The sequence below is a fragment of the Eucalyptus grandis genome, chromosome 10 (assembly GCF_016545825.1).
Source record: "Eucalyptus grandis isolate ANBG69807.140 chromosome 10, ASM1654582v1, whole genome shotgun sequence".
Taxonomy (NCBI): Eukaryota; Viridiplantae; Streptophyta; class Magnoliopsida; order Myrtales; family Myrtaceae; genus Eucalyptus; species Eucalyptus grandis.
The window spans coordinates 11,100,013-11,116,860 of record NC_052621.1 but is presented as its reverse complement, the minus strand read 5'-3'; the positions used below and the strand labels follow the sequence as shown (position 1 = coordinate 11,116,860).

The window sequence follows — 16,848 nt, the reverse complement described above, 5'->3', positions numbered from 1 at the left end:
GATAAAGACACGAAAGGTCACAATGATCACGTAAATAAAACCTATTCCACAACATATTACCTAATCATCGTCCCATAGTACAAACCAGACATAATATTCGGAATAAAGATGCGATAACCCAGAATGTTCGTCCCAGCAAAACCCTAACCCCAAAACGTTCCTCAGCCTCTGAAGATGAAGACCAGACCACGACCCGTAAACGGTAGATTAATGCCCACACCACAGAAAACTCTGACTTCTCCACACGGGGATGCGAGAATGCGAGAGCTTTCACTCTTCGCCATCGGCAGTTCGAGGCGAATTGCAGTCGACAGCTTCTTCAGTGCCCACCACTTCCACTGACGCGTCGGCCGATACATCAGTCCTCTGCGCTTTTGCCTCCCCGATCTGTTCTTTGATCCAGAAGCACGGCATTCTCAGACAATTCTACAACCAAGTAATGTATAGAAACAATTTAATCTGACAAAGAATTGTGATTCAAGCTCCAACTCGTAAAGGGTTTGGGGCGAAAAGGACAATTAACCAATAAATTTCCATTCTGCTGAATGAGTAGTACCATCAGCGCCCCAGCGCACCCGAGTTTCTTGTGATCGTCGCTCCCGAGGACCACAAGCTCACACATGTTTAAACTACCGATGTATACAGGCTCATGGCGGTCCGACTTCATCAAACTGCACACAGAAACCACCGAAACCAAAACTATTAAGAACAAAAGCGCATATGAAGTGACAAGTTTGAACTCACAAACAAGACAATCGAAAGAGTTGCCTCAGCACGTCTTCAGCATAGCTATCCATGATTGCAGGCCGAGCTTCCGCCCTTCCACCTGCGTGTCGCACACCCCAAAAATGAGCATAACACCCAAGAAATGAGCAACGGAAAGGGAGCAGAAGATGGTCAGAAGATGGTCGATTAAAATGCTCACCTTCCCATGATCTGGAGGGATCATAAATGCAATAGAACCTCCCAATTCGGCCAGCAAATCTGAATTTCTTGTGGTAGCGCTCAATCAACAACTCCGTCTCAGGCTTTTCAAAAGCAGTAGGATGTTGATGCTGAAAGCCAGTTGAGCAAAAAATAATCTCATTCAATTGCATAACGTCGATGAAGCAGACCGTGACAAGAAAAAGATAACAACAAGAACATACCTCAGCAAGTCGGGCGATGGCCTCCCCCTGTTGGCTTTCTGCAGAAATATAAGCTATGGAGGCATGAAAGTACCTGCACGGACCATAAAAAACCAGTGTTACTGCAATAGCTCAGTCTAAAAAAGGGAACCCATGAATCGCGTTGAATCATGTACTACAATACATCAAAGACAAAATAAGTCACCTCTCCACACCGTTGATTCTCACTGCCTCGGCCATGTTGTAGCCAATTATGGTGTCGTTATCCTTTGTCACCGAGGGGTTGAACTCCCTGAAGAAACCCAGATGTCCCATAGAGGTGGCGAAGTTAAAGACAAGGTCGACTCCCCCAGTCACCTTCAAGCAGTCATCCATGACTGTCAGGTCGACGGTGAGATATTCATCCCAGAACACACACGGGCCCTTCAGCTCGTCGTCGATCCCATCACAGGCGATAACGTAGTGTCCCTTCCTCTTCAGACGCCTACAAAGGGTGGAACCCATGTGACCAGCCGCCCCAGTGACGCAAACCCTGAGCTTCTCAGACTGCGGGAAGAGCAACTTCTTGAGTGCTCCAACGACGGAACCAAAGTCGATGCTTCCCATTCTGCAGTTAGTAAGGAATAGTATTAGAGACTAAACTGCGGTCTAAAAAATAATTCTGAAACAAGCATAACGTGCAATGAACCAATATAAGTAAGAAAAATGCACAGAACCTAATTGCGATTGTAGACCTGAGGCCTTCGGAGTTGGTTCCGACCCTGGACAGAGAAGAGGAAGAAGAAGGAGGTGATGATAGGAGAGTGGAGTATGAGACAGGCATATATAAAAGCCATGAGTTACGGACGACACGCAACTTAACCAGGATGGATATTTCAACGGTCAACGACAAGGAAAATGACCAACCTTGTATGTGTATGTTAGACTGTTAGATTCTTTAATTTAAGTCGAGCAATAGCGTATGATCATGACCCAACTCGATGCAATACCTTTTTCTTCTTTATCGAATGGGCGAACGAAAGAAAGGGGACTATTCATGCAACTTGCGGCTACTTCAAAGAGATCGCACATCTCGTGTATAAAATGACCAACATGTGCTTTAGTTGCTGCGGAAAAAGAAGTCTTCGTATCTTAATGTATGTATTTATTTATTTGGAGCAATTAGAATGGGATCCACTTTTCTCAAGAATGTAAGTCGAACCATTACTCTATCGTTGCATGATCACCTCGTCAACCAAATATGATAAGAAAACCTATAAAAAAACAAAAGAATTTAATTAGACATTAAAAATATAAAAACTTCAATTAGAAAACATATGAAAGTATACTTGTGAAAAAGTAAAACATTTTCTTAAATTGATCCATTTTATCATGTTAAAATGATAGACCAAAAGCAGCCCCCTATCTAACCTGATTTATTTCTCTTAATTATTCAAATGACAGACCAAAACCTACTTGAGAAAATATATATCACCGTCGTTAGAGAATGTTTTATTCAACGAATGCATAAATAATACAGTACAACGGCATCTCGTATTAATTGTAGAAATTAAGGAAAAACCGCATGTCGCATTAATCGATAAAAGTTCTCAAACTTCCCCCTTCCACGAGCACGAGAAGATCTTCGTGTGAAGCCAAAAAATGTCCGCAGTCGTTGGGAAGGATCGAGGAAAACGTCTCAGTTGACAGGACTCACCCCAGTGACGCCACACCATAATTGTTGCCTTTTCTTTTTAGGTCTTTGTTCTATGGTGACTTGCTACAATTCCTCCCCAATTATTCAATTGGGGAAGGGGATTCCTCCACAGTCAATCCCCTCCTAGGGTCCCATCTAGGGTTCATCTAGGGTCCCATCTAGGTCCCATCTAGGGTTCATTTGGATCAAGCGGAGGGGGATGATTCCTCGACAGTCAATCCCCTCCTAGGGTCCCATCTAGGGTTTCATCTAAGTCCCATCCAGGGTTCATTTGGATCAAGAAAAAGGACACGCACCATCAAGAAAAAGGCCACGTTGGATCAAGAAAAAAAGGATCAAGAAAAAGGCACCATCAAGAAAAAGGCCACGGTGCGTGTCCTTTTTCTTGATCCAACGTGGCCTTTTTCTTGGTCCAATGAATCCCAAATGAATAATTTAATTTGGGGGAGAAAAGTCTAAGGAAGAATCACATGTCGTCCCCGCTAAAAGTTGAGGGAGAACTGCGTTCATACATTCAATTTCCAGAAATCCTTGCAGTTTTGACCGCCCATTATTGTTCACATCGGGGCGTGCTTTGTATCCAATGACAAAGTGAGCTTTCACCGTGTCCTTTTAGCATAACAAGAACAACCCATAGAGCTTCTTTATTTGCGTTTTTCCTTTCCTTCTGTTCCCTTTTCAATGGCCAGATCTTTTTATAGTATTATCAAATGAAAAGCACCCCATCGCGCCTCGGGACGTTCTTGGTACGTATGGTAGTTTGCAACTTGCTAGTCGTCCACCATTTTTTTTGGTAAAGACTCGGGATATTCCTTTGCTGCATTTTATTCTATTTCATTTTATTTTTTGTTTTGGCTGCATTTTCAGGTGGTGTTAATCTCGGTGCCAAAAATACGAACAAGAAATGCCTAGAATCGGATTCTGTGTTGTTAGATGAAGACACGAAAATATAATAGGATAACGTTGGGGATAACTTTACAAGGCCGCTTTCGAATGATTCTACGAAGAAACCCCAAAGCATTACGGTCAAAGGGCTTTGGGTGTTTAAACTTTCTAAATGTTTCCTCAAACTTGACCTAAATCATTACATAAGACACATCAATTTGACTCCTTAGATAAGTATGTTACAGACAATGCTTTTGAACGGGTTATACGGAAATCAGTTCTTGGTAGTTGGTATTCATCAATTTCTCCTACTTAATTAGAAGAAATAAATCAAGTTGGGCAGGGTCATTTAGATTATTTTTTAAGCAATGATAGTCCTCTTACTATCTATTAATGAAGTCTAAAGAATTGCCAATATATGTAAATTTATTTCCATTATTAGAACTCGAATTATATAAACTATCTTTAATTCAAAATGGATAGATTTCCTCTTTCACTTAGGTGTTTAAAAATAGTGGAATCGTATGAGTGATCCACCCGTGCTACATTGAAGTAGGCCAAAAAGCCTTCTAAACCTCTGAAAAAGTAAAATATCATGAAGATGATCGACTTTTTCTAAAAATAGCTTGTTTGGTGAAAAATAAATGATTTTAATAATTATAAATAATCACTTATATTACTTGAAATAATTTATCGGTAGAAAACATTTTCATTATTAAAAACAATTTATATCTAAATATTTTCATGAATGATGTAAATATTTTTGTTCGCCTATTTTGATAAACGATATAAATAATCATTTTTAGGAATATATTTTATAAACTATTCATCTTTCGTGAAGAACACAGAGCTTAAAAATAATCTTATATATCCATATGGATCTCAATTAGAAATAAGATTGTCATCATCTTTAATCTTAATGGGATTTCCACTTTTTCTTTTTTTTGTCGATCCTACTATACTCTTACTTTTAGAATTTTATTTACCTCTAAACCAACATCTGAAACTAAATTATCCCCACTCCAACCCGTCTTTAAGAATGAGGGAATTCAAACCCTCCACCCTTCCTTTTCCATATAAGAAGGGTAGTCACTAGAGCAATGGAACTTCCACTTCAATTGCATAAACTTGTGTATTTAGACATCATATATAAATAGTTGGCCTTAATTCGACAATTCTGCTCAATTTTATATAAAATTTAGTAATTTAATAGTAAAATTTAACGAAAATTAATAAAAAGGTAAATTTATCATTTGTATATCAATTTAGAATTTTTGGTAATAAAAAAAATGAGATAAATTTATCACAAGTATACCAATTTGAGATTTTTGATAGTGAAAAAATAATTATTTGATAAATTTATTACATATGTGTCCTTTTGGACGTTTTCGTGGTATTAACCTTCTATTCAAACAATTCTAAATCCCTTCTGAGAACCTTTCCTCTTGCTCAATGGATTTGCAGGCTAATTTTACTAATGGGCCTATTTGGTTTTACTCAAGCCCAAACAACATGCACGCGGTGTGTTCATCTTTTTTCTTTTTTCTTTTTTAATTTTTCCTAATTGAAAGCTATGCCTTTGTTTAGAGAACATATTGGTTGTGTTTGGTCATCGAGACATTTTTTGCTGGATTGGATTAATGTCGGATTGAACGAGGATAGGAAAAGATTTCAAATATCCCATCCAATGTTTGTTGACGTCCAGATATAAATACTATCCAAATGAGTATTTGATTTGCAGGATCAACATTAAAAATAAACCATTTAAGTTGTAAAATCCATTCATCTTTTTACAATCCCCCATCCACGTCGGACACCCCTCTTCCCGTCACTTTGAGGACGCCAACAAGGATGCCCTCTCCTTCTGTGACATCTCTTTCGCCGCCCTCGACCAATGCGATGAATTCTGCCCCCACTCTACCTCCGGCTTTGCCGCTTTGAGATGCCCCCGAGTTAGAGTTTTCCGCTGGACCGACCATCTCCGCCGATACCTTCCTCTTCTGCGGCGAATCCCATCTCCTTCAGCGAGTACAAATACTGCATCGAAGCCTCTTGATCAAATCCAGCATGTTGAATAAAGCCAACAAGGCCAAAACCAGGATTCATCGACCGAACATCCTCCGCTGTGAATACGCCATCCAAATAAGCAACTTGAATTTAGGACCATGGCAACTTTTCGCCATATCACAGCGTCGTCATGGACCAATTGACTGGGGAGATAGGAATTTACCTCGGTATACCATAAGTAAATGTCACCTATGGCTTTGCGGTCACACTTCAAAGACAAGGCGACAATCGAATGGCTCCGGCCCCCGAGGCCATGTGCGTCGTCTTCTCCCTCTTCGTCGCTGCTACTTTGTTTGATCTTGTTCACCTTGAGATCTTCCCTGCTGCCTCTGTTAAATGAGGAGCTCCGTTGCACCAGCTGCTACCTTCGTCAGATCATCTTCTTTTCCGAAGAGGCATCAGACTCTCATCGGGATCACGAAATTCCCTGCCAAGATGGAGTTGAGCGACATAAGGAAGAGGCAGGGCCGGCGAGATCCGGCGCTACTTTTCCCGGAGGCCAAAGGCAGAAAGCAAGTTCTCGCCGGTGGGAAGAGCGATGGCCATTTTAGCGAGAGAAATCAGAACGGGAGAGATGATCGTGGGGCTGGGCGAAAGAGAGGGAGAGCAATCAGCGAGCATAGAAGTCACCCATGATTTATTTTTATTTTTTTTAATGAGTTTTTTCCAAATTTCAAATATCCTATTCGGTCTATCCCACCTCTTAGGTGGCAATTTTTTATCCAAACTATATTTGAGCTATATTCGATCATATCCAAATTTCTCGTCACTCCAAACGCTGAATAAGATAGAAGTTATTTTATATAGAATTTTATCCAGCTCATCAAATGCAATATGTATTAATTGATTGCATAAGTAATGCGACACAACCAACAATCATACTTGATATGCATCCCAATCAATGTTGCATTTGAATTTTGAAAAATAAAGGGTTCCCCAAAATAGGACATATCACTAAAAGTGGAAAGTGAAAAAATATATGCTAGTCACTAAAGAATTTTGACCGTTGTAATTCCCTAAGGGGGTTGTATGACGAACATGAAAAGTAAATTAACAAATGAGAATGTCTTGATCCATTTGTTAACTATAGGATAACGTTTAGTCATCCGGAATTCTAATTAGGATATGATAGAATATGAAATTCGAGAATTTTGCTATATCTTATTCACTATTTGGTGATTGCAGTAAAAAAGTCAGATATATCAACATCATATCACGTATATTGTTTGGTATGAACGACATATTAGCATAAATGAACAAAATTTTTTTACAAATAGAGACAGTGAAAATCTCTCATGACACTCTTGCCTTTTATTTGCTTTTTTATTTTATTTTCCTCTCTTTTTTAATGATTCTTTTTTATTTCTTTATTCCCCTTAATCATTCTGTAGTAAAAATTTTATTAGATAATAAACTAAACTACTATACTTAGATACTAAAATACTTAAAATATGTAATAAATATATATTATAAATATATATTGAATTTATATTATAAAATAGAATTAAATCCGAATATATAAATAAAAATAAGATTAAATTAAACTAACTAAATTGTTATTTTGAATTTTTATATTAGAATTCGCATATTATTTATATTGAAATATAATTTTAATTTTGTTAATTTAAACACTTTGTTATTTGAAAAAATAAATTTTCTATTATAGATTTAGAAATCTTATCTACAATTATTCCACCACCCTCATATGATAATTTTATCTGATCTATATCCCTTTATATCTGACTTTATCTTGGCTTTAGTATGCATTAAACACATGATAGGATAAATATCACAAATTTTACCCTGGCTACAAACTCGAAACACAACATAAGAGAATTGCTATTTTCTTGTTCCGCTATTTTCAGACCTTAGAATCCTCCCATCAAGGGAAAAATACAGAAGTCCACTAGATACCTATGCATGTTCTTTTTCTTGGTTAGTTGTCACCTCTTGAGTGAGTCAATAAACGGAAAATAAGACTTGCTCCATCTGCTCGAGGAAGACAACCCATTCCCTCAATTTTCTTTCTATTAAATTGCCAAGTTGAGGAAACGGAATCCGTTGAAACAATATCTGTAGCCTTATGTTCCATAACGATCTCTCTAGCTTTGTGTGTGCGGGTATGTGGGTTGATCTTGTTATCTGCTTTGTTCATGTAGATAAAGCAAGTTCACCGAGTGATACGAACTCTGGGCATCTTTCATGAGGAGTTACCGAGCCCAAGAAAATGAATGCGTAAAAAGAATCCGAGTACGTAAGTAGTCGCAGAAGTAGAAATGCTGGAAATTACACTTAATGCAAACACCAAACTCTGACCTATACCGATGCAGTGAACCCAGAAAACATGGATCGAATGAAATAAGGAATTTCCTCCCCGCTCATCCCGGAGTAGATATCTCAGAGTAACAAAATTCCTGCTTCGAAATTCCAACCCACCCATTCGGAATTCTCTGAGAAAGAAATTTCGACTTTTCTGGATATGTATCCACATTCGTGGGCACCCTCTCTCTCTCTCTCTCTCTCTCTCTGTGCAATTTAGGCACACAGAAGGCCCCAAGGGATTAAAGAAATAATTCAGACAGATATTTGTAGACTTACTAATAGTCAATAGTCAGCTTACTGTCTACATGCGAAAAGCTTTGATAAAATGCCTTGAAATGCTGGTACGCGATGTCAATATCTTCCTTCCCACATACTTCTCTCACGCTGCAAATGTAAAAAAAAAAAAAAGACATAATCATGACAACAGTTTTACACTTTCAACATTAACCGGAAAATTTTGACCAAAAAAAACATTAATCAGAAAAATAAAGCATCTGTCATGAACAAACAGCAACCCACCCTCGAAAGAGAAAGGAAAAAAGTACTCTTTTCGCATAGAGATATAGCTGTCAAAAAAAATATTAAGTTACATTTTTCTTTGCTCTTCTTAAACTAAGCACTGCAATTTGTGACTTACTTTCCTGTTGAACAACAAGCTACAGCAGATGTAATGAATACAGACCATGGGACCATCATAATTAATCACGCAATGTCAATTCAATAATACCTGTGCATGGAAAGTTGAGCAATGCCACAATCAACAGTGCGGATACCAACTCCTGATGCCAGTATTGGACCTATGGTGGATCCACATCCCATATCATTTCTAACTGCAAATTCCTACACCCAGAATATTCATGTGAAATTTTTTCTATTTAGTCTCCTTTAGAAAGCATGGAAAAACTAGAATTTCAGACAGAAATAATCTAGAAAAGAAATTGACAGGTCAAATTGGTAACTCTGTCCTAAACCTGCATAAATAATGATATTTATATAGCATAGAGAGTTTGATTTCAAAACTATGTTGGTAACGACACCATAATTCAATATAATTATTGAATACACACTCATTTACATATGTGCGTGCCGGTGTGTTTGTGTGAGAGAGATTGATAAAGAGATGTCCAGCAAGAAATAGAGGTGAAACCATGGTCGCTTTATATCAAAAAGACCAAAACACCCAGGCTATGGAAAAGATCCTCAGAAACTTGTGGACAACGAATTTTAAAACAGAGGAAGATAAGGATGACATGTATAATACACTTATAAATCAATGCAGGACTTCAGCAAAGAAAACGAGATGTGAGATTGACAATTAATCCTAGGATATGCATTAGAAGAGTGAAATGGAGAGAAAGTGTTAAAGTGGGCCAATACGGCATCTACATAGAAGTCGATGTGATAGTTACGAAAACTAATGTTTTGATATTTCAAAAAGGTTGATCTCCTTGCTTCTCTTGCGGCCAAATCATCTTAAGAAGCATAAGGTTCTCCCTTTCTCCTCGTTCCACAGAAATGAAAAGTAGAATTAGGACACAGTTAATTGCTGAAAGCTGTCTATCATAGACTATCAATACTAACATATAAGGAATAGTGGTTCTTGGTTACACAAATGGCCAGAATAACCAAGTATCTTTTTTGATCAAAGACTGCCAGCTACATGTCAATATCTTGCTTCACCACAATTTGGAGATGACAACTAAATTTCCCAAGGGTCTAATATGATAGAGAGTTTCTTGGTCGAACTAAATAGAAGCTTAAGTTTCAAGAGACATCTCTCAGTGTTAAAACTGAATCTACCTGTGTTGGCAAGTTATGGATTTTGCCCACTTCTTTGAAAAGAAAAGCAGTAATGCCACTGGTGGCATAACGCTGATTGGCATTGTGCTTAATTACTAGCCCCTTCTGCATTTCAGGTCGATGGTGTTCCTCATGCTTGTCCGTAAAATTTGGGTGAACTCCATGAGCCATGTCTGCAGAAACTGCATTATCCTAGATGTCAGCACTTATGGAAGTACAAATCATACTAGTATGAAAATACAACATGATAAAATGACAAGCTTATTAGCTGTGTGTATTCAATTGAGAGATCAAAGGACCTCATGAAAGTGGCTTTAAGAAATATCAGAAGTTATGTACACGTGTTAAAAAGAAAAAAAGCTTGTTATTGTTTGCTGTTAACCCAAATCGAACCCTTTAGTATCCACAATATTATTAGAAAAGTGGGTAAAATTGAGCTTTGTGGTTGAGCCACTTCATCACAAATGTCCATTGCCTCTGGCTACCCTTTGCAATTATCAGAAGCCACCACCATATATATTTTTTCTTTTGCCACACACTATCTATCACATTTATCGCGCGCGCGCGCGCACAAGGACAAGTCCACCTCTGAGCTAATCTAAAGGACAAGGAAATCTCTTTAAATTCCATATCGGCATAAATTTGCATAGCATGGATATAATTTGATATATAGTCAACAAGCACAAAATAAATAAATAGGATGATGCAAACACCAATCTCATCATGATAAAAGCAATACCAAGAAATGATTTCCGTATGGCACGCTCGAAAGCATTCTCCCCAACATACTTATCAGCTAAGGAATCAATGATGCGTCTCATGGCCTGAAACATGGTTGGTGCACCAGCACCTTGAAAGGAATCCGAACCCACCTGATCAATAGAGTTAACAGCTTTACTACTACATTCAAAGTAGCATAGCAAGATCAATGCATAAAAGCCGATCCATCCACTACACTCTCCCTGCATAAGTGTATTTGGTGCTGCCGATGTGAATCAGAGGATGATGAAAAAATTTCTAGTACAGTAACGTAACAATATAAGTGGTTAAGCATCATCTTGTTAAATATCTAGCTCATGTTTGATACAGGTCAGAGTGAAGACAAAACTACAAAATATATCTAGACAATGAATTTGGGTGTTCTCTTCCTTTTCAATGGGGACAGATTTGAACATAAGTCCACTACAAACAGCACTTACATATCCCCTTTTATCTGTAAGCATAGCATAACTTTCTACTGATCCTCAAATGTTCATGTATCAATGGAAAGCCTCTGGCAGCAAAGAAGTCTAAACCTTCTTATTAATCAGAGGAAACCTGAACAGTACTCTTATAAAATATCATCAATGTGACTAAGAACATCGAATGGCTAAATCAGCAAAGCAAAAAAACTATCTGAATTCTCAAACTCCTTTTTCAGATGCAGGAGCAGGTGGACACCCTTGCTTTTGTCTGCCTATATTCTTTCAGGTAAGAGGAGTGGGGAGTATAAAATGGAGACAAGAATATGCTAACTGAAGGATACAAATATGCCTGAGAACTTTACCTCTTCGTTGTCAAATAAAGCAACCATCCGAACAGCATGCTCAGTTGATAAATCTGCGGGTAATCTACAAGAGTCAATTAGAGCTCTCAATGCACAATAGCTTGAAGCAAGATTATCCAATCTTCCTGAAAAGATGAACTCATTGTTTCCACCCCCAAGGCAGCTAGGTTGGGTATCGCAAAGATTCAACTCAATACTCATGATATCATCTGCACAGCATCCAAGTTCATCGGACAATATCTAGAAGAGGAAAATAAAATGTTAGATCATTGACATAAGGATTTTTTAAGTATTCTCTCTCGGAACCAGAGATTTGGAGACAACACCAACAAGCAAGCAGGTGAAACTGATGATCATGTGTCAGAAATACCAACTGAAAAAGAAATACACCACAATAAACAAAGAGAAAAGGAAGAAGAGAAAAAAAGAAAAAAAAGCACATAGAGAAGACAGCGTGTTCCAGTAGAAAGTCATCCAAATTGAATATCGCTAATCTTCTGGAACAAATGGGAATAGATTTTCTCACCTAAACTTTGTATAGAACATATGAGGATACAATCTCAGTGACTCTTTTGCTTTGCCTCACCATAATTTAGGAACTAAAGAAGAGCAGAACAATTGCTTGTATGTGTACACTCGTTAGAATCTAATAAAGACAGTTACCTGCAAAAGCAAGGGATGATGAACAGGCTTTGAGGAAACTTTTGACTCTGCAGATGTTTCATCGGGTTTTATGGAAAGCAGTGGAATGAGGTGCGTTTCCAGGTTAGGCTTAAAACCATCCTTGTTTACTGTGCTAAACCATCAGAAGAAAAAGAATAACATCACAGCACACTGTCAGCGAGGATATGGATTTGTCACCAAGTGACCAGACAAAATATGTACCAGAAACCCAAAAAAAAAAAAAAAAAAAAAAAAAAAAAGAACTGCAATATGTGTCAAGGACCCAAATGAAGACCAAAGCAGAGTCGCATAACAACAACAAGAAGGCCCTACAGATAATTGGGGCCTATACTCATTAATTATTCAAGGAAGCCAAACGTACCGGTCAAGGTGAATGGCTAAAGTGGGTACTCGTAAAAGAGGTCTTTTAATTTTGACTAGTTTGTGCAGAAAGGAACCATTGCTATCTCTCACTATGACCCTTCCTGCAACACTCAGATCTCTGTCAAACCAAGTATGCCATAAACCACCACCATAAGTCTGCACATTGACCATGAGATAATTAGACTTGGTTGATGCAGATTTTGGCTTCAATTTTAAGCATGGGCTGTCTGTGTGAGCAGCAATAACTTGAAAACCACTGCCAACATCATATCTGCAAACTAAAACCAAAAAGGCATAGTTATCAAAAACAATGAAATGAAAATTTTGCTGCCAATAATGGCGCAACAAAGTGGCCAATTACTTTTGCTAATTCAGAAAAAAAAATTATAGGTTGTAAATATGATTCCTAATGAAAAAAATATCAACAGGAGAAAGCACATGAAAATCATACTTCGAGATGGGTTGAAGCTTCAAAAAGCACTTGTTACAATAATTACTTCAGTTTCAGTATTTAGTCTGCTGCTTACCACTATTTCCTAAGACATTAACCAGGCAATATATCCTGATGACGTTTTATCAGCACTTCAGAGAACCAACATAGTATAGAAGTTTAATGCAAGTCTGCCTCTCAGCCAGCTGATTCCCTCGACCAATAATTCAATAATTAAATCAAGAATTTCTTTACTGACCTTTCTCCTACAGCAAAAGCAATTAAACAAGACATATTCCGGGTAAAGAAGTAGCGTCCTCCAGGCTTCAGGTTCCATTCATCATTTTCATTCAGCAAATGAAATCCAGCATTGATTAATTGTCTTTTTGCTTCGGCTGGAAACACAGAGGTAAAAAGCATCACTGGAATGTTATGCAACAGCACATTTAGTTGTACAAATTGGATATGTCAATAACAAACAAGACTATAGCCCCAAACTGGTTATGTACCATCAGGACCAATCTCACTAGAGGTTTCAATGAAATATTTCATAATTATCCCTGCGCATGGAGCCTCAGTGCAATCATACTACAGATTGTGGTGATTGCATGTTAAACTCTGCTATATAACAAGTTCCACTAACCCAGCGGAAGGGACTTGCGACAGTTAATCTAACAGTGCTCGCACAGAAAGGGCCTGTCTATTATTCACAACTACTTTTCTTTTTGAAATTCTTGCCTCAGAACAATTGCTTAACATTCACCAAACAGAGAGTTGTCAGAAAGTCTAAAACTCCTTCCCCTCTCAAAAGCTGATTATGTAAACAACTAGGATGAGATGAACCTCACTAGATGCAATCAGACATGATGCTTATGGCATAGAACAAATCCTTGGAAAGAAGATCAAATATGTCCAATATCAAAATCAGAGTAAAAAACAATAAAAGCTATTCTCTACCAGTCGGTCCTCACAACAGGATAAAATTAAAGCATATCAAAGTAGATAATTTTTACTTAACAATTCCATGGTTACTAATGATACAACTACGACTGCTAGAACAGCAGTGCAATATTACAAAACAAGGATGATAATGAAAAAGCTTCCATCAATGGGTTTGGCTACGAGATCCAAATAACCAATGTTTTTTCAGAGTATCTCAAAGAGGCTCTTCTTGACAATATTTTAGTATGTTAATGCTTGGAAAAGTATAAAGAAGGAAGTTCAAAATTTCTGCAATTCTGAATTTTTTACAATTAATGCAAGAATTCTTCAAAAAGTTGAGGAAAATTATTCAACTTCTGTTTAATACTAGCAGAGTGATGGACTATGATGTTCCTGCACTTGAATAGTTAGAACAGTAATCGAAGAATTGTGAATGAGAGAAGCCATTGCATCAGCATTTGCAATGTTCTCTAACTCTTCAGAATGGGTGTTAAGCCTTGATACCTTGAATTTGTTAGTAAGAAATTCATGCCCAAGAATATATCATGACACCAATGGCAAACCACATTGCCTAATATGATACACACCAGATTTCTAAGACCAAAAACTACTTGCCCAGAGCAAGGGTTTGACCTAATATCAAAGGAAGTTGATTTAATTGTGAGGATATATGGCCTTGTTGCAGTACTATACACATATTAAGCATACCATACAAAGGAGTTCCATTCATGGGCAGGGTACGGAATATGAATGGCTTCATACATTTTTCACCTTCTTTTAGTTAGACCCGCACACGTTTGATGGAGAGACTAGCAAATAAGCAGAACCTTGAACATCAGATATTAGATACTTATCCAAACTGCAAACTTCTGGCATAACATATCAGTACTTTTTTTGGGACAGTATCCATTCCAACAATTTGACTAATTCCAGTTACTGGATTGAGTATCTTCAACCAATCTGTGGATCATAGACCTAGCAAACTCAAAACCGTCTATACCGATTGCCAAGTATAGATTGATGTATCATGTAGGAATGGCAGCATCAGAATCATGACCATTTGAGAAAATTCAGGAAGCAAATTCAGTCTTCCAAAAAAATCCAAGGCAAACATATAAACACATTTTGAACAAACACACCTAAAGCTTATACGATGCCTTTTACAAGTACTTTACGCATATTTGACAACAAATAAGGCAGACATATAAGCAAACTTTGAACATACATTGACAAACCAACATCGTAAACAAGCTCAACTACCTTAATCCAAAGCGCGAACCACGAACGACGGAATTTTAAGTTACCTGTAGCATGAAACTGAGTCCAGGACTCGTTGAGATAATCCAAGAGGCCCCCGACGATCGACCCGCCGGACGCAGCCGACGAGGAAGCGCTCTGATCGCAAGCAAAGCCCGCCCGAAGAGACGGATGAGCATAAAATCAGGCACAACAGGAACCGCCAAACGCATCGATTCACAGCGAGAGAGAGAGAGAAATTGACCTGAGGCGATTGATCCGCGCCGGAGCAGAGACGAGGAAAAGTGGAGACCTTGCGAATGCGCGAGCTAAGCGGAGATGGCGAAGGTTTCAGGAACAGAAAAGAAGGCCTGGAGACAGTCGGAGGATGGAGGAGATGCAGGCGAGCGGCCATCGCCGCCATTTTCCGTTCTGCGGTTGCTTCGCTTCCTATCTCAACTGAGTCGAAGCTCGACTGTGCTCCAGAACTCTTTTCCTTTTATGGTTAATACCTTAAGTACCCAAATCGATAAACATGTAATAAATTTCTTCCAAATGATCACAAAAAAACTCAAATTAATACAAATTTACTCTAAGTTAATTTGTTTGACAGTGAAAAATCATAAATTAATATATTTATAACAAATATATCATCCATTAAATTAAATTAATATTGCAAAAAATATGCAATAGCAAGCACCCATACAATTCATTATTTTGATCTCATTCAGCCTTATTTTTTCTTTTTTCAGCAAAGCCTTATATGTCTAGACACGGCCCAAACTCCTACAAGAGGTAGCAGTGGGGAATTTTCCGCTAGTCAACTAGCAATTTAATAGTAAAATTTAAATAAAACTGACATAGAATAAATTTATTACAAATGTATTAATTTAAAGTAAATTTATAAAAAAAAAATGTACTAGTTTAGGATTCTTTATGGTCAAAAAAATAATTTGAGGTAAATTTATCACATGTGTATTAATTTGAAATTTTTCAAGATATTAACTATTCTTTTTTTTTTTACAATGTGCTTCGTAAATTTTAAATGCATTTAATATGATCCTTAAACATTAATCTAATATGTATGTAATGTCATTTTTAATTTTTAATTTGTTTCATATAATTTTTAAACTTTTTGTACATATTTAATTTAGTTACTAGATTGTAATAGAATGATAATATTGAACATGGAAGACTAAATTGAATCGAACAAATCAAATTTTGGGAACAAGATTACACGTTGAGTTAAAGTTCATGAATTACATTAAACAAATTTAAAATTCAAGTACCACATTACATATTGAGTCAGAGTTCAGATATCATTTGCAATATTATCCCCTTTTTTTCTAATGTTGAATGAAAGATAAAAAGAAATATTGAGCAAATAATACAAAGACAGTTCCCATGTTATTGCTAATGTTTGATTTCGGTAATGATATCTACTTTTTTGATCAATTTAGTCCATAACTTGATTTTCAATCTCAATTTTAAGATGCTCCCATCCAACTTTAGAAAGAAATTGCTAAATGCTACATCCCTCAAAATTACCAGATCGAGGCTGGTATACGTTGCGCAATTCTCTAGACAAGGCTAGTGGCCCGGATAATGAAACCAATACTTAGGATGCATTTGGATAGACATTTAGAAAGCCCATTCAGCCCCCAAAGCCCCTTCAGCCAAAAATAAGGGTGTTTGGCAACCCCTTGAAGGAGCTTTCAAATGAAAGTGGAGTCCTTGGAAATGCTGAAAA

The 16,848-nt window shown here is 37.4% G+C and overlaps 2 protein-coding genes across 2 annotated transcripts; both read right to left on the bottom strand.

The window, feature by feature from the left end:
* Window positions 1–270: 270 nt before the first annotated feature.
* On the bottom strand, window positions 271–1,733 carry LOC104423523 (GDP-mannose 3,5-epimerase 1-like). The gene is made up of 6 exons (XM_010036003.2): window positions 1,333–1,733; window positions 1,149–1,221; window positions 926–1,055; window positions 769–826; window positions 557–671; window positions 271–426 (listed from the first exon to the last, which is right to left on the bottom strand). The coding sequence occupies exons 1-6, from the start codon at window positions 1,731–1,733 to the stop codon at window positions 271–273; spliced, it is 933 nt and encodes a 310-aa protein (XP_010034305.2).
* Window positions 1,734–8,024: 6,291 nt separating this feature from the next.
* LOC104421721 (probable aspartyl aminopeptidase) lies at window positions 8,025–15,573 on the bottom strand. Its single transcript, XM_010033777.3, has 10 exons — window positions 15,364–15,573; window positions 15,167–15,257; window positions 13,180–13,315; window positions 12,489–12,761; window positions 12,107–12,239; window positions 11,444–11,683; window positions 10,637–10,769; window positions 9,898–10,079; window positions 8,825–8,937; window positions 8,025–8,481 (listed from the first exon to the last, which is right to left on the bottom strand). The coding sequence occupies exons 1-10, from the start codon at window positions 15,520–15,522 to the stop codon at window positions 8,373–8,375; spliced, it is 1,569 nt and encodes a 522-aa protein (XP_010032079.2). The 5' UTR covers window positions 15,523–15,573; the 3' UTR covers window positions 8,025–8,372.
* Between the last annotated feature and the right edge of the window lie 1,275 nt (window positions 15,574–16,848).

Bases quoted from the DNA above. Each gene is read 5' to 3' on its own strand.
- LOC104421721 (XM_010033777.3), bottom strand. From the start codon at position 15,522: ATGGCGGCGATGGCCGCTCGCCTGCATCTCCTCCATCCTCCGACTGTC. The intron at 10,080-10,636 runs GTATTGCTTTTA...AGGATAATGCAG, and splicing joins CATACGGAAATCATTTCTTG to TTTCTGCAGACATGGCTCAT. The intron at 8,938-9,897 runs GTAGATTCAGTT...TTCTGGGTGTAG, and splicing joins TCCATAACTTGCCAACACAG to GAATTTGCAGTTAGAAATGA.
- LOC104423523 (XM_010036003.2), bottom strand. From the start codon at position 1,733: ATGGGAAGCATCGACTTTGGTTCCGTCGTTGGAGCACTCAAGAAGTTG. The intron at 1,222-1,332 runs GTGACTTATTTT...TGGTCCGTGCAG, and splicing joins AGAATCAACGGTGTGGAGAG to GTACTTTCATGCCTCCATAG. The intron at 427-556 runs GTACTACTCATT...ACTTGGTTGTAG, and splicing joins GGTGCGCTGGGGCGCTGATG to AATTGTCTGAGAATGCCGTG.